We start from the raw sequence: 27,302 nt of genomic DNA on the forward strand, positions 1-27,302 counted from the left end.
TTAAATACAAGAACATATTGAACGATATTCCAAATAACAAATGGGAGGACAACATTTTGTTATTTAAACATTGATTTCACCAGTATAGGAAGTTCTGGCATATTTGTTTTTTTTTAAAATCCATCACACCTCAGTAATTACCTACAGTAGTTTAACTGTCTGCGTGATGATGGTGTCTATTTAAATCACCACAGAGTTTAAGCACCATTGTTACTTATTCAGTGGATTAACTACACTGGTATTTACAATTAAAAACAGTCAGTTCATCCAGGATATCCTCTGTAGTTTGCTTTGTTTTACTTGAATAGTTCATGCATATTATTAATACATTTGATTGAAGATATACTACTATTCATTTACATGGAATTTTCCCTGTCGTTTGTATCGTAGCTATATATAGAGTCTTTTCATTATCGACTTGTACCAATTATAAAGTATGCCCAAACATATGTTAAAATGGACATACTGTATTCCATAATCTTCACAATCATGCTTACTATTCCTACATGCGGCATGGATTTTTATTTTTGACACGGATGTAAATAAGCCAGTCAATTGTGGTTTCTTCAATAGCTTTTATCCTTGCACCTGGACCATGCTTAAGTCAAACCTTGCACCTGGACCATGCTTAGATGTCAATCGTTCACCTGGACCATGCTTAAGCTCTAATTATTTCACATGATCTCTGCTTAAACTCTTATTCTTGCACTTGCACCGTGCACATATGATATTAATTTAATGCAATATGCATTGATCATTTTTCCTCAGTATGCTACATTCTTTTCAGTACGCAAAAACTTGCATTACAAGCATCTCCAACCTACATTTTTTTACAATTCTGGACAAACAACGTTGGAATTACGCTGCTTTAAGTATGGTAAATGTTCATTCATGAAACTACAAAAAGAACAAAAAAGAACAATCGGAAATAAATAAAACCTAAATACACATCAATAAAATACACAACAGTATGATAATATAAAATAAAATTCAACACGTACATAAACATTTACAGACAAACTGTCGGACAAGAATAAAAATCATCCATCCAATCAAATCAGATCACTATAAACCCTTATCTTTATCATATCCAACTAGTGCAATATATTACATCATGTGTTATCAAAGGCAGCAAAAATAGTAAAATAAATATCAAATGCAACTGGAAATAATTTATTTACTGCATCGGCTGAAGTGAGCTTTGCAAAGAATATGTCCTATATCATGTGTTTTATTTTTCCGAATAATGATTCGTACATTCTGATATTTAGAAAATAGCATAAAAAACAGTTGCTTTTTGTCTTAATTTAATTTTTTTTTTAATTTTCTAGATGTTTCTCAAACACACATCACATATAAACATATGTACTAACGAACTCCATTGAAAATACTTTCTCTAAATTTCTACAAAATTGAGTGAGACATTACAAATGTCCCATTCATAAAGTATAAATATTTAAAACCTATTATGTGTTTAATAGAGAGTCACCGAACTTTTCTTATAAGTTTAATGTGTAACATCTACAGAAAGTTTAATTAATGTGAAAAGTAGTTACGACTTTCAACAAAAGTTTTATTTTACTCCATGCTCATCAGACCATTCTATTAAAATAAGAGAAAACTAATTATCAAATACAAATTTGATGATTTTCAAAGATTATTGATAGAGTTTTAGCATGTGTTACTTTTACTTTTTATCTTTGATACAAATCAAAATAGATTCTTGTTTTGTATTTATCTATATACTTTTATCTACAAAAAAGTTCAATAGTTTTCTCATACCTTATTTGAATGGTTACATAATGATTGCATTCAGAATTCGAGATGTGAAAAGGAAGTTTTTCCGTCAAATGTTGACTATTTAATCACAGAACAAAATTGCCCCTAAAATGGTTGCATTTTAGTGCATTTTTACTGATTAAGAGATAATAAGACACCGTAGAATATTCCAATATATATCTAAATATTTGTTACTGAATAACAAAGAAAATAAACACAACGATCTTCAACATGAGCTTTACAAAATGTGTTTAAAGGTGCAAATTTCACATATTTAACTAACTACTAATTATACTAGAATTGTAAATGACGAAATCATTTTCCGGACAACCTTTTCTGTTTCCGAACTGTTGCTACACCAAAAAAGCATGAATATAAGTAATATTCCTAGACTTTAAGCATCTTCGTTAGGCAAGTGTTACGTTTTAATTGTGTGAAGTAGAGGGGACAAGACCGTAACCCTAGGGTAGCGAAGATGCTTTTACAGTTGTGATCCTATATTCAGTTTAATTCCGAAAATTAAAACTATGACATTGTAATTGTTCAAAACAACTTTTTTACTTTGTCAAAATGTGACAATAGAAGTAATGCACAAATCACTTACTATAACTGCTCTGTACATGTATGTTTACACCGCAAAAAGGGAAGTTTAGAACAACTTATAGACAGTAAATATACAAGCGATAGATTGTTTCTTCTGTTTTTAAACATCTTGATCAGAGCCTCTCTCTTTTTTTTAATGTTCTTGATCCGCCCCTGGCCTGGACAATGATGTTTCCTTTGAACTAATATTCTATAACATCTATGTTACCATTGCGTCCGATTCAAACGGCTACAGTAATAAAACTCGAGTCTTTTTGAGAGGTAAAAAAATCATAGAAGATTTTATTGGGTCTGAGCTTCTTTCTTCTTTTTGCGTTAGAATTTTTACAAGGAATCTGGTTACCTTTTAACTCGTTTAGTATAATCCGTTCGGAGCAGCGGCGGATCCAGAGGGGGTGCATGGGATTGACACCCCCTTTTTTATTGGTTTTGTCATTTTCATTTGTAGAATTGACAAAAATGGTTAATAATATCCACACGCACCCTTTTCTAAGGAACCCCGGGCGGCACCCTCCTTTTCACAGTATGGATATTGCATTTAAAGCATCAATCTAGCGCACAGTTAAACATCATAAGACGTAAATATTGTGACAACATGCATGTACATGTTTGCACATGCTTCACTGCAAAGTTCAAAGTTCACAGTTTATGTATTGTCAACTTTATTACGAAATCCAGCCTTTTCATAAACCCCCAAATCGCATTGTTTTGTTTGAGAATCCCTGATACATGGTTCAATCTTTGAGATTTTATTTTAATTCCAATCATATAAAGACAAATGCAGCAAAACAATATTTTTGAATTTGTATGTAAGTCTTTTCATCAAAACGTAAGGTAGACTCGATAATTTACATGTGTCTCTGTTTATAAAACAGTCCGGAAACTAGACAAATTGTCCGGAAAAGATTCCGTGTTATACAGTTTTAGTACAATTAATAGTTTAAATATATGAAAATTTGCAACTTCAAACTCATTTTGCAAAGCACGTGTTGCAGATCGAATAGAGAACATTGTGTTTATTTTATTTGCTATTCAGTAAAGAATATTTAGATATACAATGGAATATTCTACGGTGTCTTATTATCTCTTAATCATTGAAAATGCACTAAAATGCAACAAATTTTAGGGGCATTTTGGTTCTGTGATTAAATAGTCAACTTTTGACGGAAAAACTTTCCTTTCACATTTTTGAAATTCTATACATATGATTTTTACTTACTTGTTTTCCGTTACCTACAATGAATGATTTCACTTAAATCACTTATTAAAGTGTATTGGAGTCGATTGATCTTTGACCCCTCCTCTAATTTATGCAAAATAGCAGAAAGCTCTACCACTTGTCAGTAAAAAAAGAATGATATTCAAAAATTACATTGATTTATCTTTCCATTGACATATGATACAGCCGTATACCCTCTAGGCCCATTAAAGTTCGAAAAATCCTTAGCCGTCCGCATCACTAATATACTTGATCATAGCTTGGGATGCGAATAAACAAAGGTTGTGTGGTTTGATAGTAGAATATTCAAGTGCCTTAAAACAAACCACTAAAAGCATGCATCTTCTACTGCAATCATTAAAATATGTATGCACCATTCCTGGTCGTTTGTCGAGGTATGTCATTGTAGTATTTTGCAAACTCTTCTCTCACGTATAAAAGCGTGTTTGAAATAAGTTCGCAGGAAATATCATAAGGTAATTTTTAAAAAAAATTGACCTTCAAATTGTAATTGATCTGTTTACCATATTATTCTCAGGTATCATTTACATTCTAGAAATATTTTATATTTATTCACATTGTAGCTGCTGTGAATATTTATCACATATATATTCAATGTATTATCAATTTTAAGAAAATGAAGTTACGGGCAATCTTAAAATAATGACCAAAACTGAATAATAGTTATAAAAATACTGAAAGCGAGTCTAAATTATCATAAACAAAATAGCATGGTAGGAAACATACACATTCATTCGTTTCAAGCGTTTCTGGTTTGCATAAGACAAGTTAGAAAGAAAGAAAGAAAGAAAGAAAGAAAGAAAGGCAATGATTTTTACCTTTAACAAGGTAAAGTAACAGTTTTATGATGAATATATATAACTTTTGATAACATGTACAAATTCAAAAACAACATTTTTGTTAGGAGACTATCAACTTGACACAAAACATAAAGAAACAACTGTTTAGAACAACAAATACAAATCTATAGTCAATATTTTACCTTTGAAAACAAATTTGAATTAAAAAAATAATACTTTGTGAGCTTAACAGTAAAATTGTTTACTGTATATAATTCAAAAGTGGTTAGGATAAAAACAAATGTTTTGATTGGAAAAATGGTTTCTTGATTATTCCAACTGCATACCTGGAAAATCAACTATCATAACATCATATATAGGTTAGCATGTGGATCAGTATATACAGACGACGTGACGTGTAGAAATGCCAATTTTATTAATAGTACCTTCAGCTGGCACCGAATAGTATACAAAGTCCCCATGTACTGCTATTCCAAAGGCTTTCGAAACATTAGCAATCAGCCTGATTTCTGACCCATTGTTTAGCGCCGGTAATATACCAGAAATTTGATACTTTGTATCATGACTCTCCTGTGACCATTTCTCCATTTAAATCTGAAATCATTTAGTTAATATAGTGATAAATAACATATTATGTCTCGTGCAACTGAGGAAAAACATAAAAATTGCAAAAACTAGTCAATAATGATACACTAATTTAATAATCCACAACAGAAAATGCCAAAAAAAGGGAATCGACAAATTAATATAATCATATGTATTGGACGTTTATATATTAGGTACACCAGAATTCAAAATGAATAGCCTATTTCGACTATTTCAGTCATAATTAAAAAAAAATAGCACTTGTACCTATTTCATTTGATATAAAACCAATGAAATATACGACTTTAACAAATTGAAAAAAGGAAAAAATATATTTTAAGCATTTTACCACTATACCATGACCCAAGACAATATAAAGATAATAAACTGTACAAATTTAGTGTACACGCTAGAAATGGACTAAACAAGAGAAACATATTTTGCAGTGAATGATAGCAGTGATTAGAATGAAAAATGGAGTACGTCAGAGGTAAAAGGGGAAAACATCGTCATCATTGCTGCAAGTTAAGATCGATTTTTTTTTATCTCTAAATTTCATTAATTGAACAAATTGCTATTGTTGGATTGGTTTCAATATTTCAACTGCTATACGTTATTTTGTAGCTAGAAAATCGAATGGTTCACAAGACACAAACGGACAATTTTAGTGTTGCAAGATCTTTTGGGTTGAGATTTATGTTCATCGTCAATAATGTTAATAAAAGAAATTGTAATACAAACAATGAAGTAATGGGCATTTTGGCTTTGGTCATATGATATTTTTTTTGGCAAAATGTACAAAATGTTCAATTATGTACTTGTGTCTATCAGAACAAGTGCAGAAGCTGCTTTTGTACAGAAAATCATCTAAACACGTTAAATATAAGAATAGCTTCACGATGTAGATTTCAGTTTTAGTTGTTTATTTTGCCATTTTGCCATTTGTTAATTTCGTGAATTAACAACCACAAGGTCAGTGGAAAACTCCAACCCACACTGTTAACAAGGTCAGTGGAAAACTCCAACCCACACTGTTAACAAGGTCAATGGAAAACTCCAACCCACAATGTTCAAAAGGTCAGTGGAAAACAAATACAAAAACCAAAAGTTTTCACAACCATGGCAAATAAACACAAAGCTATGACAGAAATAACAGTCCATATAAAGAATCTAAAGTCTGTGGCAGAAAACATGAACTGAAAAAAGAGAACTGTCCAGCATGGGGTAAAACATGCGACACATGCAAAGGCAGAGACCACTTCAAAGCAAAATGTAAAAAGATACATTCACTCTGCAGAAAATGAAGAAACAAATGATGATGAACATTGGCTCAACTCAGTAGAAGATAATACAGGAGGTAAAATTTCAGCCTTAATGAAAGTCAACAACTGTGACGTTCGCTTTCAATTAGACAGTGGTGCCGACATTAATACTATTTGTCAAAAATATGTCCGCAAAGAGCAAGCACGTCCAACAACAGTCACATTAAGAATGTGGAATAAGTCTCACATGGAACCACTTAGAGAAACTGATCTGAAAATCATAAATCCTACCAGTGGAGAAGAATCGGTAACTAAATTTACAATCGTACCTAATGGTCACATTAATCTATTAGATTTAAAAACAATTCAAAAGATGGGATTTGTTACTATAAATAGTGAACGCTTTATTGCTTTGATAGACAAACTAGAGCTTGGTACACTAGGGGAGGCAACTCTAACTGTTGATGAGAAAATACCTCCAAAAACACTATCATGTAGGAAACTACCACTCTCGCTACAAGACGATGTTAAAAAGGATATCGACAAGTTAGTGGAGAGACAAGTTTTGATCACAGTAACTGAACCGACAAAATGGGTTAGTCAGATGGCAGTAGTGAGGAAACCGAATGGAAAACTGCGCATATGCATAGACCCGCAACCGTTAAATACTGCACTTATGAGAGAACATTATAAACTTCCATCTCTTGACGATGTACTCCCGAAATTAGCTAATGCTAAGATCTTTAGTAAATTTGATGTCCGTGAAGCATATCAGCATGTGAAATTAGACAAATCGTCAAGTGAACTGACAACAATGATCACACCATTTGGACGCTACAGATGGGATAGATTACCGTTTGGACTGAAGGTATCGAGTGAAATATTTCAGCGGAAACTCACTGAAGCACTATGTGATTTAGAAGGAACATTTACCATCGCCGACGATATAATAGTCGCAGGATGTGGACATACTGAACAAGAAGCAAAGTTTGACAATGAGCAGAAAACTGCAAAATTTGTACAAGCGTTGCAATGAACAAAATATTTTACTAAATGATGACAAGAAAGAAATTTGACTGACTGAAATAACTTTTCATAGTCACCGGATAACTCGCGAAGGAGTTAAAGTAGATGATGCAAAGGTTAAAGCAATACAGAAAATGTCTATTCCGACCGATATTTCAGATGTCAAAAGATTATGTGGTATGGTCCAATATATGGCCAAATTTCTACCCGATCTTGCAGATGACTTAGAACCGATCCGTGAACTAACTCGAAAAGATGTACCGTGGCACTGGTCCAGTAAATGTGGTTCAGCTTTTCAATGAGTGACGAAAAGGCTTACTGAAGCATCCGTATTGGCATATTTTGATGTCAACAAGGAAGTTGTTCTACAAGTTGATAGTAGTAAAAGTGGTCTAGAAGCCGTTTTACTTCAAGATCGAAAACCTGTCAAATTCGCATCTAGAGCACTCAAACCTTCTGAGCGCAACTGGGGTCAAATCGAGAAAAAGGCTTTATCAATGCTTTATGGCCTTGAGCGTGTCGATCAATATACATATGGTACGTCATAGTCCAGAATGGCCACAAACCATTAGCTGCGATACTTAGTAAACCGTTAAGTAAAGCACCAAAACGTTTACAAGATATAATGATGAAATTATTCCGATACGACATTGAATTCAGATTTGTGAAAGGAGTAAATCTAGTACTTGCTGACACTTTAAGTAGGGCTTTTTTTTGGAAAATGACACTACTACAGAAAGCGAGCGGCCCAGAATAATGCAAATGACCCATTTGAAGACATACCCGATGCACGAATTCAGGAAGTTAGAAGTGCTACAGCTGATGACTCTGTTTTACAAACTCTTATGCTAATCATAAATGAAGGCTGGCCAGAGGACGGAAATAATGTTCCATACTCCGCACTGTCGTATTTTGAATGTCGTGATGAACTGAGTATTGAACAAGGAATAATCGTGAAAGGGGAAGCAATCCTGATACCTAAATCACTGAGAGCTGATATTAAACGCCGCTTGCATAGTGCTCATTTAGGTTATGATTCGATGATGAGGCGTGCTAGAGGAACACTATTTTGGCCTGGAATGGCAAGTGAAATTAAGCACATGGCTGATCTCTGTAATATTTGCCAGGAAGCAAAGCCAAAAAATCAACGTGAACCGTTGTTACAACATGGCGACGGGGAAACGCCATGGAACAAACTTAGTATGAACTTATTTGAAATCAGAGGAAGACTGTATCTTGTTGTGATCGATTATTTTTCAGACTTTATTGAAGTTGAGTATTTATCTACCACAAACGCTAGTCAAGTAATATCAATACTCAAGAAACAATTCGCAAGAAAGGGAAATCCGTCGACTATAATTTCTGATGGTGGACCACAATTCACTGCCAATGAATTCAAACAATTCACTCGAAAATGGGGAAATAACCATAAAGTATCATCTCCGAGTCATCGGCAGGGAAATGGAATCTGCCATTAAAATAGTCAAGAACATAATTAAGAAGACTATGAAATATGGTCGAGATCAGTAAGAGGCTCTACTAGAATTGCAAGAATTGCGAAATACTCCGCGACAAGACAGCGATCTTAGTCCAGCACAACTGATGTTCGGAAGGAAAACCCGATCAATGGTACCGTCAAATAGAAATACAAACCACCGAATACTAGTTTGCGGTCCGCACGAAAACACTCTGTCAAGTAATGGTATGACAGACGAGCAAGAGACTTACCACCGTTAGCTATTGGTGACTCTGTGTACTTTGGGCACAAACAAGGACATAACTGGAAGTTAGGAAAAATAAAAGAAAGGATAATTGAACGCGCTTAAACTGTTCAAACTCAGGAAGGAGTTCCATATAGACGAAACAGTAGTCATATGAGGCCGACAAAGATTGCTGTGCACATTCGCGAAACAACACCTCTGCGAGAACTGATAAGCAACTATCAAGCTGAAGAAGCGAATATGATCACATCCAATGAATCACCGAAAAACACTGACTTAAAGCATTCTGTGAGCATTGACATTGCGCCAATATCAGCTCCGAGCAAAATTAAACCATCCGGAAGTGAATATAAACAAGTTGACCTGATTTCCAGACCAAAACGCATTACCAAAGAACCAGCTTACCTGAAGGACTTTGTGCGTTAATTTTGACATTTTTCATTTAATAGTTTCTAGTCATTTATTAATGTAGTAAATTTAGTACAGTGAAAATGGACTGCTATCACAGACTTTGAATATTCGGATAATTGATTTTTAATGATACAATAGACAGTAAATTTTACATATTTACTTTGTGGCTAAAAATTAATCTGATCTTTTATTTTAAGTTTAATGAAAAAAACACATTTTGTTCTTTTAAAGAAAAAGGGATGTTGATAAAGTTAATTCGTTTCACAAGTCCGAATATGTAATTTACAGTGACTCACACATGGACAGCATCCGAATAATGTATTTATAGACCAGATGTTGTGTCTGTAATTAGATATGCTTTTGTTTATGCATTACACATCTTGATAGCAAGCTTAGTCTGATTGCTCTGCCTGTAAGCCGATTTCAAGCATTATGAGCCTACCCGTAATAGACCAATTAACATTCATGGATTAGCTCAGATGCCATACATTCAAGTTTGATTGTTAATCAACTTGGTTGAAATAAAATGAACATTTTATAAATTCTCTTTAATTCATTGGTAAATACTGTTCAGTGCACATTTGTATGTCCAACATTTTGACAAATCATATGACTTATTGTAATATAAAAAAAGTCAGAATTACATACTAAGTTACCATGGGACAGATGCAATGTAGGACTTTATTACCTTAATGAAGGCAATGAATATATATATTACATGTACAATCCCAGTCAATGTTTTTGTTCGAGTTTCTGATCCGGAAATTGAACTTATAAATATGAACGGTTATGTTTTGAAACGGTTTTCAGAACATTGTTCAACTGAAACGAAAATGGAGAGAGCGATGCACATGCCAAATTATTTTCCAGTCATTAAGTTTAGGAATTCGGCAAAAAGATGAAAAACAAATGTCACCATATTTAAAATGTTTTGTATCCAAAGACAACAATACTTTACATCAAGCGCTACTGTTCTCGAGTACAGGCGAGTATCATGACCAAGAACTTGAGTAATATGTTTATAAAAAATGGACCACCTCTCAATTATACGACGGAAATGCTAAAAGACCGATAAAAGCCTTTCCTAAATATATATAATATAGCCGTGTAATCGGTAGGTACATTAAAAACCTCGAATTCTCTTGTTTGATGCTTGCCTCTTTATTAAATGCTACACAAATGTATGTAGTATTACTTTATCCTGCTAAAGACGTCTTCATGAAACCCTTTTTTTATTTCTAAGCTATGCATATAATACCTATATCAAATCCAGCTTTTGCAGTAAGTTTTATGACACTATCTGGATACAATGACTTGAATCATTTAAAGAACATTTATCTATTCCAGGTTGATTGTTTCCCTCCATGATATAAAGCCATCTGATAATAAATGGCAACACATATAGATTAAACTGGCATCAACAAATTTTATGACCTTAAAGTGATAGTAAAAATAAATCATGTAATTATTGGTCTTTTGAACAGCGGCAATGACATTAAACTTTCGCCGATTATTGATAACGACAGCTAGTTTAGTAGAGTTCGAAAGAGCAGAAAAAGAAATCGCCAAAATTGTATTATAAAGTCTCCTGTCCGTGTCTATCAGAAACCATTTGCATCTTTCAAGTCTTTACTCGAACTATATATCAAAGCTATATTTTGATATAGCCGAGTGGTCTAGAGCGCTGGACTTTGTGCAGGCGGTGTTGCCATAAATGTCACAGCGGTACGAGTTCGAGTCCCGCGGAGGGAACGACAAATATTTGCTTCGCAAATTTGACAGTTCTATCATCGTTGGGAATTTTTCAGACCCTTCTATATATATATATATATATAACTTATGGGCAAATGTTATTGTTCTGACAAAACACGCATGTAAGATATCTGATGCAAAAGGTTCTAAAAAGACTAAGTCGCTCATCTGCCGAATAAAAATTATTAAGTCAGATCAATTGAAATAAAAATCTATCATAAAGGTCCATATATGTCATTTTTACTACCCGCTGAAACGTCTGAGCAATAAAAAATGGATCTTTCGTAAAAGTCATTGAGGTCAACAACGTTTAAAGTTTCAAACATTGATTGTTTAGTTTTTGAAACAATGGATCTTTGATAAAGAAAACATGAAAATAGCAAAACAATGGGCAATAACTCCAACAAAGGTCAGCAGATTTTCGCAGCAATTAATACACTGCAAAGTAGCATAACGCTCAATACCCTGTACCTTGTCAGAATTTGTCTTAACCAAATAGTTTTTGAAAAAAATGCACGAAACTTGTGTTTGACTCTTAAATACATTTTGAGTAACTGCGTGTTTGTCAACAGATCAAAATCCTAAATTGGGTTTGTGAACAATACTCTAATGAACATAAGTACAAAGTTTTGAAAGAAACTGGTTTATACTTAAGTAGATATTGTTAGAAATAGTAAAAAAAGGTCAATAAAATCAACAACTCCAACACGGGTCAGCATAATTTCACAACAATTCCGCCATAATTTGATTTCACCTTTCTTAAGTCTAATAGCAATGCAATTTGTCTTAATCTAATGGCGTTCGAAAAAAGAAGGACTCTTGCTCCTGAACAGTCTTTATTTTATTACGGGTTATAAGAAGGATACTCTAAAAATACATTCCAAGTTTAGTTCTAAATGGTCAAGTAGTTTAGGAGAAGAGTTTTTAAAACAAATTGTTAACGACGATGGACGACAACAAAGACAACTAATGCCAAGTGAAGGCAATAACTGACATGGCCCTTTGAGTCAGATGAGCCAAAAATATTCATAAAAACCGAGATTCGTACAGAAATTTAAAGATTATGCAAACTACGTGATAGACGAAAAATGAAAGGAAAACTATGACGCGGTGAACAAATCGGTTTCCAAGGTGCAGAGGGTAAGAGTCCTAGCATGGTATAAAAAGTCTACGTTGTTAGGGAAAGCTCTGTAATAACGTTTTAGTTGTAATATGAAAAAAAAAACATACGCGGATGCATAAGTGATGCTTCCATAGATGAAAGAACAGTTGACAATACGGAATTTAGGATCAATGCAGTATAGGAATATAAAGTAATCGGCATGAATTTGTCATTGAAATACGGCAAAAATTGTTCTTGTGGTTTCATGTAGGAAATCGTCTACGAGTCATCATGCAACTAAGGTGTTGTATAGTGGCGATGGCCTGGTTCCTTATCCATGTTGGGTTGTTGTCAAATTCATTACATTCAAATATGCATCCGGTGTAAGATTGTCAATTTAAACTCAGTAATGACTGTGCAAACAAAAGATAAGTGTCTTACCTTAGCAAATCTCTATTTAACGTTTTAAGCCCAAACAAATATCCATTCACAGCATCGTAGTCTAAATATTGTAGACCTGTCATTAATGTTAGAAGAATTGTGGCCTCTCCAGTGACTGTATTTATACTTTTAATGGTGTCGTTGTTTGCAATTATCAAAGTAAGACAAAAACCTTTTAAAACATTATTAATACATGTTAAGAAAAAGAAATTTCAATGGTTACGGTCGGAGTACTTTTAAATCATTTGTGTTACTTTATTAAACAGAAATTGTGTGTTATAACAACGTATCGACTTTTTCATATCAGACAAATATTTGCAGTTGTTTTTATTTACAGGTACCATACTCTTAGTTTTTTTTTTTTTTAAAGTTTACATGATTCATGCAAACAACACGGGTGTTACAGCTAGTTGAAATAGACCAATTCCAATTTCAATACAAATTTAGGTATGCTACTGCGTAGTATGAATTGCTCTCCATGTAGATATCTGCCCTGCATTATACAAATGTGTTCTGCTTGATTACCATTTAACACCTATGTTAGCTTTTAAAAGATGGTACACCTAGATACAAATACATGGTTTCTGGTAGAGATTCCTCATACCTTGTGAGAAATAATTCCAAATCGTCTCCAAATATACAAAAGAAGATGTTTACAAAATGCTGAAATTTTTAATCGATAACATATTTGTCCAGTGTGGTGAGTGCGTTATTCAACAAACGGTCGGCATTCCAATGGGAGCAAATTGTGCTCCTCTACTTGCTAACTTATTCCTTCACTCGTATCAGGCTGACATTACATGATATGATCCGGAAGAAAGAATTTCGTTTAGCTAGATCCTTTAATCTCAGTTTTGACACTGTGAAGTCAGCCTCATATCTTGACCTACACTTAGAAATCGATGGCAAAGGAAAACTATTGACCAAACTTTACGACAAACGTGATGACTTTTGATTCAGAATTGTCAACTTTCCTTTCATCTGTGGCAACATCCCTTCTGCTCCTGCGTATGGAGTGTTCATATCACAACTCATACGTTATGCCAGAGCTTGCCGAAACTACGCAGACTTTTTGTATCGCACTAGAACTCTAACAAATAGGCGTCTGGAACAGGGTTATGTTGCCACAAGATTGAAGTCATCACTACAGAAGTTTTATGGTCGTCATCATGAACTCGTGGATTGTTATGGTGTATCCATCAGCACCATGAAAACTGATTTATTCAACGGGTCATAGTTTTCCTTTCCTCGTTTGTCTACCCCGGACTTGACTTTTTATGAGCAACTCGGCGGGTGTTTCTAGAAAAGCAGAGGACGCTTACCCTAACGGTGCACCTGGTCCATGCTCCCAGTTTTTAGTGGAGTCCGAGTACTAATTTACTTTTGTTACTTTGTATGTATGATTTTTGTTGTGAATGTCTGTTTTCCATGTCTGGTCTTTGTCCCTGGATTACATTCTTTTGATTACCGCTATAACCATGGTTCCCTTGATTACTCTTTGGATAGAAGCAGCCATTTATTGCACGAAAGTTGGGTCATGTGTTTAACACTTTTACTTTATGTTTTTTGTTGTGTGTGTCTGTTTTCCATGTCTGGTATTTGTCCCTGGATTACATTCTTTTGATTACTGCTATAACCGTGGTTCCCTTGATTACTCTTTCTTTACCATAGGTGTGGTTTTAAGAGTTTTGAAGCACGTCATAGAAAATTGGAAACACATGTAATCAATGGCTATCAAAAAAAAAAACAAGAACAAAAACAAAAACAAAATTTCAAATGTACACATTATGCTTTAAACACGAAATATACTTTTATTGTGTTCACTTTATGTCTCACAACAGTAAATCAACAATTTATTTAAAACACCTTGCAAATATTAAACAATATATGTATAGTTTTTTTTTTTTAATCACATATAGTGACAAAAACAATTATGTGCACGATTGGTTGCTTTTGTTTGTAAAGATATTATGTTTCTCCTGAGTTTGTAATTTTATTTCGTGCGTTTAATCAATTGGAATACAATACATTGAACATGATTAGTTTTTGTATCACTTTATTAATTAAAGTTTTGACGATTTCGAATGCTCGTCAACAGTAAATGTGCTAATTAACTAGAATCTAGTATTCTTCTTAATGTTATTTAATTTTAACCCTCAATTACTGTTATATCATGCCACTGGTCTTTTGAAGAAAAGTGGGTGATAACACGTGTCATCCTTCAGAAATGCTTGTATTAATGAAGGACCATTGAGGAGTTTGCCTTAATTCCGCTTAATCATTATTAACATTTGTTATATGGACTTTCCTTCTTTTAACTATACCTTCTTACTTTTGTCTGCTGTTCGGTCGTTATTCTCTTAATCCTACTATATTCTATACGCATGTCTGCTGCATTAATATGTATGTGTCGACTCTCCTTAAAAAGTAAGAATTTAAAAGTATAGGAGTATTTGTTCGTTAGAAATCGGTAAAATAATGGACAGTGCCCAAATAAGTGTTCTGTGTAATAAGTAAAACGAACATTCTTTGATAAAACATAACATTAATGCGATGAAATATATAATTTGTAGTTATGTTTTATTTATTGCCAAAGACGCCATTGACTTCTAATCGCCTTTACTTTAACTCAGGTATTGTGGTATTTCTAAAATTGGATTGTGAGAGGTATAATAATATTACATTTTTGCTCAAATGACAAATGCTCAATATAATTGCTTAATTTGATTAACCTTGAAAACAATTAATTAACTAAATGCCGGTACATTTTGGAGAGTATCATACATATGTTCTTGATAAGCTTCCTACAATGTATAACACTATTTAAGTTTCTATATCAATACTTTCCATGATATTGTTGTTTGCAAGAAACAAGATGGAATGGAAATCTGCAAATGTTTTTAACATCATTTCGTTAAAACGTTTTAAAACGTCAGAGTATTACTCTATAAAAAAAATGCTTTCTTTGGGTGTAAAGAGCAAACGGTAAAAATACACAATGATCGTATCCCATCTCCGTATATTTTAAGTCAATTCATATTTTCGTTCTGTATTAAAATTATTTTAGATAGGCAATTTTATTTTTAAGTGGTTAATAATCCGTTTTTCAGTGTTAGTGAAAAGTTTAAAACATTTTAAACAAACTATAATTTGTCCTATTGTTCAGTTATCCATGTATGTTTATTTCTTTGTGTCGGGTAAAAAACAAAACCGTTAAAATTTCAAAAAAGTAATTTATTGTTGTAAACGTGATACAAAAGCAAACTTCAATATTTACTTTGTTATACATACCATTGTTAATCTTGGCTTAAAAGAGTAATCAAGGGAACCAAGGTTATAGCGGTAATCAAAAGAATGTAATCCAGGGACAAAGAGCAGACATGGAAAACAAAGAACATAAAGCAACTAAAATCATACATACAAAGTAACAAATGCAAAATGAACAACTCGACTCCAGTAAAAACTGGGAGCATGGACCAGGTGCACCGGTAGGGTAAGCGTCCTCTGCTGTTCTAGAAACACCCGTCGAGTTGCTCATAAAGAGTCAAGTCCGGGGTAGACAAACGAGGAAAGGAAAACTATGACCCGTTGAATAAATCAGTTTTCATGGTGCAGAGGATACATCATAACGATCCACTAGTTCATGATGACGACCATAACACTTCTGTAGTGATGACTTCAATCTTGTGGCAACATAACCCTGTTCCAGAAGGCTATTTGTTAGAGTTCTAGCGCGATACAAAAAGTCTGTGTAGTTTCGGCAAACTCTGGCATAACGTATGAGTTGTGATATGAACACTCCATACGCACGTGCCGAAGGGATGTTGCCACAGATGAAAGGAAAGTTGACAATTCTGAATCAAAAGTCATCACGTTTGTCGTAAAGTTTGGTCAATAGTTTTCCTTTACCATCGACTTCTAAGTGTGAAAACATATCACAATCATATGTTTGTGAAAAACATATGATTATCATATGACAATCATGCGATAATCATATGTATACCGAGACATATGATTATCATATGGTGCTCGATTTATATATGATAATCATATGATGCCAAATTCCTAAATCCAAAAATTAATTGTATATACAAAAAATATCGAAATAGGAAGCAAAATCTTTCACCGTGTTTTAACATGTGAAACGCATTTTGTTTAATTTGTTATACTACAAATTTTGATAAATAAAATCTTATATATATATTTCGGTGTCAGACAAGTCAAACTACTGGGATGGTGAATATCCTTGAGGACCGTGCAATGGCATCGACCCATTATTATTGATCATTATTGCGTTTATTTTCATACGTATACTTACTTTAGAGCACCAATATTGAAATTGATAATTGTAATTTTCAAATGATTTGATATCTAATACTGTAAAATAAAACAATAAATAGATCTGCATAGTAAATGATAACAAACAGTATTTCGATTTGTTTTTTTTTATATTTGTCGTGAATATACAATGGCAGAGGAAATCAGGTGTTTTTCTATTTTTTTCCTATTTGGTTAATGTTCAGGATATCTTTATTTTCTTCCTGAATTTCCCTGTCCGGTTTCAACATCATGAACAGTGTTTATCTTATTTTATGATATAGCGTTACATTGTATGCCATCATTGCATTCTCCCCAAAACAGACAAAAGATATAACAGTATTATCTACCTGACATATTTTCAACAACAAGAAATATTAATCAAATGAATGAATAAATGCTAAAGATTTCTGAAAATGTATATACTTTCTTCCAAATAGATGTTAGTACAAACCAAAGCAAGCATTACTGTGTAAGTAGAGAATTATAAATCTTTCTACATCATGATAATCAGGCATACTCAAAACACATCTATCAATAAATTAATAAATAAAATGGAAAACATGATTGATTGTATGATAACAGAAATAACTACTTGTAAATAGGATTAGAAGAGACAAGGAACCTAAAAAACGTATGCTAGATATATACAATTAAGATACACCCCGGTACATGTATACATTTCTTTCGATACTTCATTTAAAATTAATCGTCTAAATAGAAGTCAACAATCATTCTTATGGGGTGATGGATCGTTAAAACCGGTTTTATTAGTTTTATGCTTAAGAAGGATATTGGTTATCTGAAATATTCAAAGTAAATTGAATCTTTTGGTGATGTTGCACATATTTAGACGAATATATATACAAACGTCTCAGAATGTGTCGACTCTATTCGCTACACTGCTCCATCGGATCAAATTGATACAGGGAAGATATGTAAACGTATAAAAAGGTCTGAAAAATTCCCAACGATGATAGAACTGTCAAATTTTAGATGCAAATCTTTGATCGTTCCCTCCGCGGGACTCGAACTCGTACTGCTGTCACATCTATGGCAACACCGCCTGCACAAAGTCCAGCGCCCTAGACTACTCGACCAGCTAGGCTATATCAAAATATAGCTGTCGCTGGCGGGGTCATTCCTCCTTGTACGATTAATCTAGGGCTGTAACTTAGTACACGATGTATGGTAGTACGGGACAGTTCATTTAGATGTTTTTATGTAGGATAGAGGGTCAAATTAATGATGCATGTCACAATAAATCAGTATTATACAAACGTCTCAGAGTGTGACGACTCGATTCGCTACACTGCTCCATCGGATCAAATTGATACAGGGAAGATAAAGTAAACGTACAGAAAGGTCCAAATTCCCAACGATGTTAGAACTGTCAAATATGCGATGCGAATTTTGGTCGTTCCCTTCACGGGACTCGAACTTGTACCGCTGTGGCAACACCACCTGCACAAAGTCCAGCTAGGCTCTATAAAATATAGCTTTCGCTGGCTGGTTCATTCCTCCTCGTGGGATTAAACTAGGGCTGTAACTTAGTACAATACACGATGTATGGTAGTACGGGACAGTTAATTAAGGTGTTATTATGTAAGATAGAGGATCAAATTAATGATGCATGTCATAACAAATTAATATTATACAAACGACTCAGAAAGTCACGACTCGATTCGGTACACTGCTCCATCGGATCAAATTGATACAGGGAAGATAAATTACACGTATATAAAGGTCTGAAAAATTCCCAACTATGGTAGAACTGTCAAATTTGCGATGCGAATTTTGGTCGTTCCCTCCACGGGACTCGAACTCGTACCGCCATGACATCTATGGCAGACCGCCTGCACAAAATCCTGCGCCCTAGACCACTCGGCTAGCTTGGCTATATAAAAATATAGCTTTCGCTTGCTGGGTCATTCCTCCTCCTCGTAAGATTAATCTAGGGCTTTAAGTTAGTACACGATGTATGGTAGTGAGGGACAGCCCTACCTATTGACTGCATATATGTTTAAACAATATTTTTGACACTCCCCTAGGAAAAGGAAAAAAAAACTGTTTTGTCAGGACTTGTCGTAGGATGTTGACCAATTTGCTCCCCACTATGTATCCCTAACAATGGCGGCAATTTTATTTTTGATAATGAACATGACGAATCAATTTTAAACTTTATATGTCTAAGATGGTTTTGTAACCAAAATTGAGGTTTGTCAGATTTATGGATACAAATCAGATTTTGTAATGGACAACGACGGCAAAGTGATTGCATAAGCTTTTGTAGTACCGCGGTACTAGTGAGCTAATAAACTGAAAATTCTGACTGTCCTTTAACTCAACTATTCCTTTTATATACCTTTTAGTTGAAAATCCACTATCATAACATCATATATAGGCTTTGAGAGAGGATCGGTATATAGTGTAGTGATGATTCCTGATGTTTTACTGATGGCGTATACTGAACTCGTTGTTGGAACTGAATAGTATATATTATCTTTATAAACAGCGACACCAAAGGCATTAGAAGTGTTGTCTATACTTCTAACATCTAAGCCATTAGAAAGTGATGATGATATACCAGGGTAACGATTCTCTGACCAATACAGCCTATCATCTATATGATCTGAAAAAAAAAGACTCGTTTACAATTAAACTGGTTTCAAATTCATGTTCAGCAGGATACCAAGAACAGTGATATAGAACTTGTTATTGGTGAAATACATGAGGAGAATACACATGAGGAAAATAATAAGTTCTTACACGAGTCTCGATAGAAGATTTGGGATTTCCTCACGAGTGAAAAAAAATTGTCTTTGGTATCGAGTGAAGCGAACTGAGTGAAAGGACGACGAATTTTTCACACGAGACCTTCATAAGATGAAGAGTGTAAAAACCTATTTCTTCCGTTTTACAACAAACTGCTGTGCAATTAAAATAAAGGTCAATGAGTTATTTACGTAAATAATGAAGCGTATTACCAAGAGTCAATTAACCACGTGCAATTAAAAGTAATCATCCATAAAATTCCGTTATTAAGTTTTAACATACATTGTCGGACAAATATGTGGATCTGCCTACAAAAAGTTTGATTAATTTAGTCAATGGCCCTTTGAACTTCGTATTTCGATTTGAAACTTTACCAATGACAAAGACGGTTGCTTGCACCTCACTGTCTGTCATAGAACAATAACGAAAACGGAAGACAAGGAGAATCTCTGCTCGTGTAAAAAGGAAATGTAGTTCATAATTAATGTAACTAGATAGATAAATGTATAACAAGTTAAACACTATAAACTGTTTTTTTTTCGGGGTTAGAATTTTATGTACTATTGTTTTTAGAACCTCAGACAGTTACTTTGGTAAACTTATAAACTTATACCATGCCTACCTATGTCTATGTCTAATGCCATACTGTTTGTTCGGGAAAATAGTCGTTGACAGTCGGTAGCATGATCTAAACCTTCTATTGGACATTTATCTATTCCTGGGTAAAAGTTCCCCTCAATAACGTATAGCAATCTAAATATGTTTATTAAAATACACTTAAACAGCAAGAGGAAATTGTACAGTCATCATGCGTATAGAAATATGCAGATTGTCTCTATATTGATTTAGCCTTTTTTTGTTTTCTTATATTCAAATATTATGTCACCTCCACGTATGTTATTTCTTTCAGACAAACCAGAAAAAACAACAATACTTCTTAGAACCAAATGGATATCTTTTGCATGTCTTACTTTTAGTTTAAACATATTTTATTTCAAAGAAAATGCCAATATATATGATGACGATATTATAATACAACACAAGGATTCGGAAAAAAGCTGAAGCTTATGCTGATCCGTCTCCTAATAAACAACGAACTACCTAAAGACAATAACAGCATGCTCTTATAAAATAATGTATCTTTGATGCAAGTATCTATTGGAGAAATAAGGGTTGAATAAAGAATATATATCGAAATTGAAGAGGGATAGATAGAAAAGTATACAAAAAAGGTATTGAGGAGTTGAAATGCCCAGAAGATAACACACAATACAAAGAGATATGTGTATAATATTTAAGAATTTGACAATGAAGACCTAGAATCCCGAGTGGTGACTGGAAGGTCGTCACACATTTTGACAGTAGACGGCAGAAAATAATTGGAATATAATGACGTCCTAGTACGTAACTCGGTTAACTTATGTGATTGGCGGGTAAAGGAGTCATGGATGTTTGCCTGCGCATTTGGCACCAGGGTACTCAAATACTCTAGGGTATCACCATTCACAATCCTATACATCATTCCATGTTTATGTTTTTTGCTCCTATCGGAAAGTTATTCCCAACCGGTTTCGCGATATAGGTCGTCCAGCGATGTCAATTTGGTACCACATGTAACAATTCGCATGGCTTCTATTTGGACTCCCTCGATCTTATTTATCAAGATTTGTAAATCGTTATCCCTAACAACGTCTCCGTATTCTAAGATATAATCGACATGATCATGCCAGGAACCGTCGACGGAGAAATAGAAACCGAGATATTTGTAGCTGATGACATCTTGAAGAACAGAATTATTCATCTGTAATAGAGGGTGGTTTTGTCTTGCATTTTTACGTGTTCTCAACATCGTTTCCGTTGTATGAGGATTAAATCGCACCAACCATCGCGTAGCCCGTTGGTGGATTTTTCCATTTCACTATTCAATGTTCGAACTGCAATATCTGGCGTCTCTACTATGATATAAAGACTAGTGTCTTCGACGAATAATTTAATAGAAACATCGATGTCGTTGACGATGTCTTTAATAAAAACAACAAATAATATAGGGCCGAGTATAGATCCTTGCGGAACTCCAACTTTCACTGGTTTCCAATTTGAAAAGCAACCGTTTAAAACAACTTGCGGATGTCAGTCCGACATATAAATACTAAACCTTGGCAAAAGACGCCCTGTTATACTGTACTGTTGTAACTTGTATAGAATTTGTATTACTTTTAAGGTAGTTATTTTGTTACAATACACTGATTGTGGTATGCCCGCAACTCTTTTACCAGCTTGAGCACCACCAAATAACCCAGTTGTGCTTTTTCACTTTCAAAAGAAATGTTCACTCATTTTTACAAATTTAGGCAACTTATAAATACTTTACAGTTCATCTTTGAATTTCGATTAAATGTTTTAATTAGAATTTGTAATTTTACATATATTGTTACCTTCTATCTTATTGCTCCTGGACAAAATATGTTAATATTCCTGTGTTAAATACATTTTCACATTGCAAAATTTAGCAAATGTTAAAAAATTATTGTAAAATTTTCGAATTTTTTTTCCAAATGTAGCAAAATGGAGCGAATTTATGCAAATATTTACCATTATTTCGTGTAATTTCACGTTTTTTTAGGTATATTTATCTGTTCTCAATGTTGTTTTTGAAAAAAAAATGTTGTTTCAGAAAAGCAAGATATATAAAAGTATCATAGCTCATGCAATGTAATATATGTAACAATTTGTACGGATATCACAACTTTAGCTATTGAGCGAGGTGTGATCCAGTTATTTACCTGTTTGTGCTATCGATTTTCACACCTTTAGGATAATTGTGCTTGAATAAAAGAATTTTATTTGATCCGTTTAAGTTGCTTCTTCGTACATCTCTAGGTTCAAACTGAGTGTAATAGATGTGTCCACCAACAGGATCAACAGCAGGTCCAGAACAAGCAACACATCCAGGAAGAATTACTTCAGGCTGAAGGGCGGATGTATTGGCGAAGAACTGTGCTCTATGGAGTATCAAATGAAACTGCCGAAATATTTGGGTTGTAAATTATTAGATTTGACTTTCATCACTGGCTTGATATTACCCAAGCAAATCAAATTAAAGAAATAACTGTTTCATATTGATTGTTGTCAGTGAGAATGAATTACGCCAACAATAATCTGTCTTTTACAGTAATTCTGCTTACAATTAGCGTAGAAAGGCTCTAATCATTCTATTATATTCTGAACATTCTAAAGTATTTTCTTCGTTTTGAAAGTATACGTAGTAGTAAATATGCTTCATGATCAAAACATAAAAGCAAAGTAATGAACAACGAACAATGGCGGAAACTGCAAACTGAACAAACAACATTGAGTTTAATATTATACCTCATTATACTGTCAGTGAGGTAGCTTTCTTTGTTTAACCAATACAAATATCCATTGACACTGTCGTAGTCCAAATACTTCACGCCTGTCATGTTACGGAGAAGAACTCTGACATTCCCATAGTCTGTATCTATACTTTTGATGGTGTCTTCATTTGCAATTAACAAGTTTGTACCATAACCTGCACGAAGAATCAAAATGTCCAAATAGTTCTGTAATAGGCTTTAAAAGGTGCTTAAAAGTTATACGAGGCAGGTGTAACCAGCTAGAGTACGAAGTTGAATGTGTCAACTTTAGGCATTTCAAACTAAATGATGAGTTAATGGAACAAATTGTATTGGCTTTTACAAAGGTTTCATTTTTTAAACATAAATTATAAAAAAATACATCCAGATGTTATATTATGCAATTAAAATTCACAAAAAGTGCCATTAAATTACATTCTTATATAGTTGGTTACTTCCAGGAAACACATGCATAGTCTACTCTATCAGCATTTTTAAGGTGGAAACCTCTTTTCTATTTTTTTTCTTCATTTGCCATACAGTGTAGTTATTATTATTATTATTATTATTATTATTATTATTATTATTATTATTATTATTAGCTTTCTTGTGATGATTGTTGCTCGTATCTCAACCCCTTGTGTTTAGTTTGGTTGTGTAGTCCATAAATGATAGTGGCACGTTTTTGTCATAATTTATCCTGGCTAGGTCAACTTATCGAGTATGATCTAATTTGATAAGGTATTATAGGGTTTGTAAGTCGTTTTCTTGTTTCGTTTTCCATACCGGAATTTTCTATGTAGAACATAATGAAATTCGGAGACCGATCTGCATTTTATTAGTTACTTCCGGAATCTCAGAGCGCTGCATTAGAAATCAAAATCTTCTATTAATTGCCTTTCGTAACATTTGTATCATGTAGAATGAATTTTTTTTCTTTAAATTATTTACAACACAAGGAAGGATTTTTAGGCTTTTAATACTTGAATCAACTCCCTGCAAATTACTAATTCCCACGCTTTTGAATGGTAGACTTGGACCTATTCTCGTGAAACCACGAAGTCACGTGGCGAGACTTACACACCCTATCAAAACATATTTTGTATTTCGTTTGCATCAGAACCACTGTAGAATATTTAATCTGATATTTGTTCAAAGCAATATTTTAGGTTCTTTTGGGGGATAAGAAATAAAAAAATACAATACATATTGAGAGACAATGTCTCATATTGTAAAAATTATTACATATATATAGTAAGAGTAATCAAGGGAACCAAGGCCATAGCGGTAATCAAAAGAATGCAATCCAGGGACAAAGACCAGACATGGAAAACAGACATACACAACAAAGAACATAAAGTAACTAAAATCATACATACAAAGCAACAAAAGTAAATGAGTAACTCGGACTCCACTAAAAACTAGGAGCATGGACCAGGTGCACCGGTAAGGTAAGCGTCCTCTGCTTTTCTAGAAACACCCGTCGAGTTGCTCATAAAAAGTCAAATCCGGGGTAGACAAACGAGGAAAGGAAAGGAAAACTATGACCCGTTGAATAAATCAGTTTTCATGGTGCTGATGGATACACCATAACGATCCACGAGTTCATGATGACGACCATAAAACTTCTGTAGTGATGACTTCAATCTTGTAAAACCATAAATAGCACAATGGTTATACAGAAAAGAGAAAGATAAAAATAAATTAAAGGCTTTTTAACAACATTAAATATAAACGCATGCAAGAACGACTTTTGATCAAAGTGATGAGAATTACGCATGTATGAAATACAATAAAATGTACATACAAAAGGTAGAAAAGAACAGATAGATCTTTCAATGTAACTTTTTTCATATTTTGATTGGGTTTTTGTTTTAATTTTGAGCAAACAAAAGGAACAGTAGTAGACTTATTGGAGATGCGGTGAGTACTCGAATAATTATGGATAATTTATTTTAAACCATTTGGATGCCAAAGGGAACCTAGATTCCTATGGAAATCAAAGGAACGCAATCCAGGGACAAAGATCGCACATGGAAAAACAGACAAACACAACAAAGAACATGAAATAACCAAAATAATACATACAAAGTAACAAAAGAAAATAAGCAACTGTGGCCCCACTATAGACTTGGAGCATGGACCATAGAGTAAAGGAATAGGTCAGCAGGTAGAGGAGCACAATTTATTTCCATTGGAACGACGACTATTTGTTGAAATACGCGTCCACCACACTGGACAAATATGTTATCGATAAAAAAAATCGAGCATTTTGAAAACATCTTCTGTATATTTGGTAAATGATTTAAAATATTTAAAGTATGCAGAATCTCTATCAAGAACTATATATTTGTATTTAGGTGTACCGTCCTTTTTGGAGTAACAACAATGTATAATGTTTTTGAGTCGAGATTTTAACTGAGTATGGGAAATAGAAGTATAAAGAGTTGAAAAATCATTTGTTTTAAAGCTATTGTACTCTGATAATAATCTTGAATTAAGGGTTTCCAGAAGATCTTTTGAATTTTTCAGGATCCACATTGAATTAATACCACTACCGTAAGATGTTTGGTGTTACATTTTGCAGAGACCAAAAGGGGATAACACACATTATGGTTTTTAACTAATTTTTCTTTGGAGAAAGTAGTGGCAGTTTAGGTCTTATTATTGCTTTTATTGTCTGTGTCTACCTCTGATAATTACATTGGATGTTATACGTTTTGCAGACAAACATATTGTTATTTTGGGGTGTATTTGTTGGTACACGTGAACATATGTGTCATGTAAAATAGACATTTCTGGCAACATCGGGATCCGTAGCATTGACATACATTGGCCTACTTAAAACTTTCATACGTTTAAAGACCTCACAGCCTTTACCCACTCTGACAGAGGATCAATGTCTTCTTGTTCTCGTTTTCCCCCATTTTCTTGCGGAGTCCTCCTAAGCATCCATAAGAAGTTTAAAGTTATAATTCCAAATTTTAGATCGTGGTTCATGGTACTTGGGGCCTTTAGAAAGAAGCTTAGGGAATGATTTGTTTTCGATGATGTTACTCTCCCGTGAACTAATGACGTGACCGGAAGGACCATATTTGAATGGAGAGTTTTTTTTTGCAAGAACAGTCAGGTGGTTTAACCTTGGTCCTCAATTTCGAGGGCCCCGTGCAGGTCCGGGTGTTAAAAGAATAGGCCTGCAGCAGCGCTAAGCTTGTCGTAAAAGGCGACTAAATAGTGCTCAGAACCTTAGCCGGGGGCTAGGGCGCTCTGCCCAAAGAGCAAATGGGATGTGTGCCCCAGATGGTGGAATGGGGTACCCCTGGCGTGTTACATGCTGGGGTTGTCAGGCTATAATACGGAAAACCTGACCGCAAACCATAGTGGTGCACCGTGTTGTAAAAGATGCCACGTTCCTCGCACGTTAAAGAACCCTACTGTGGTATTTTCCGCAATAGCCTTTTTATAATTGATAATTTTGGATGCAATAGGTGAAGTATAGATTTTTACCCAGGACAGAACTGTTTGTTGGATGGCAAATCTTTTCAGGAATACGAACTTTCAAAGAGAGGAATTAATCACCCTGTTGATTCAAATATTGATAAACTATCGGGAATTTTGTGGTATTAATTATATAAGTAGGTCATCAGGTGTTTGTTGGTTACGTCCTTTTAAAAAAATGCTATAACGACTTGCATTCCGTAAATATGAAAAAAAAGCTACTCTCTAAAAGTAAAAGGTAAACAAACACACTACATAAGTCTTATCTTTGGATATATTAAACATGTATAAAATGCATCAGCAAAAAGTTATAAAAACAGATCAAAACTTACATTGTGAGGTAACAAAAATAAAAACATGTACGGCCAACATCATCTTCTAGTATAGAGTTTTTAGAATATAAGTTCCATTATATTTATCTAATCATTTGAAACAAGAATCTTACGAAATGAAGCAATACGATAGCACAGAATTAAATACGCGTGTATCATATACAACTAACTAGGAAGTAACTACGTCTGTATGGTTCAGGTGTTCTCAATAACAGGTTTGTATTGGATGTTTTATGATTCAATTAGTTTCGTACAACATTAACTATTCGTAAACAAAAAAAGTG

At 33.9% G+C, this 27,302-nt stretch overlaps 1 protein-coding gene across 6 annotated transcripts; it reads right to left on the reverse strand.

Annotated features, from left to right (window-relative positions):
* LOC148609469 (low-density lipoprotein receptor-like) lies at positions 1-27,224 on the reverse strand. Of its 6 annotated transcripts, none has more exons than XM_088595600.1 (11): positions 27,019-27,224; positions 23,184-23,364; positions 22,598-22,816; positions 20,437-20,567; positions 19,405-19,671; positions 15,047-15,141; positions 12,723-12,894; positions 10,686-10,806; positions 4,848-5,016; positions 3,602-3,615; positions 1-897 (listed from the first exon to the last, which is right to left on the reverse strand). In XM_088595600.1, exons 1-6 carry the CDS (start codon positions 27,059-27,061, stop codon positions 15,119-15,121), a joined length of 864 nt encoding a protein of 287 aa, XP_088451726.1. In that variant the 5' UTR covers positions 27,062-27,224; the 3' UTR covers positions 1-897; positions 3,602-3,615; positions 4,848-5,016; positions 10,686-10,806; positions 12,723-12,894; positions 15,047-15,118. The 6 variants fall into 6 exon arrangements, with proteins under 6 accessions (XP_088451726.1, XP_088451725.1, XP_088451729.1 ...); XM_088595599.1 differs by having other exon boundaries at positions 15,055-15,141; positions 27,019-27,223; XM_088595603.1 differs by having other exon boundaries at positions 15,055-15,141; positions 16,014-19,671; positions 27,019-27,223.
* Positions 27,225-27,302: the final 78 nt, after the last annotated feature.

This window comes from Perna viridis, chromosome 8, assembly GCF_037379345.1.
Source record: "Perna viridis isolate PV_CMFRI_1.1 ecotype Kerala chromosome 8, ASM3737934v1, whole genome shotgun sequence".
NCBI classification, from domain to species: Eukaryota; Metazoa; Mollusca; class Bivalvia; order Mytilida; family Mytilidae; genus Perna; species Perna viridis.

What these genes read in the sequence shown, in the direction of transcription:
- LOC148609469 (XM_088595600.1), bottom strand. Translation starts at nt 27,061, where the DNA reads ATGATGTTGGCCGTACATGTTTTTATTTTTGTTACCTCACAAT. An exon ending in TATTTTTGTTACCTCACAAT is followed by an intron (nt 23,365 to 27,018) that starts GTAAGTTTTGAT and finishes TTCTTCGTGCAG; the next exon opens with GTTATGGTACAAACTTGTTA. An exon ending in CTCACTGACAGTATAATGAG is followed by an intron (nt 22,817 to 23,183) that starts GTATAATATTAA and finishes GATACTCCATAG; the next exon opens with AGCACAGTTCTTCGCCAATA.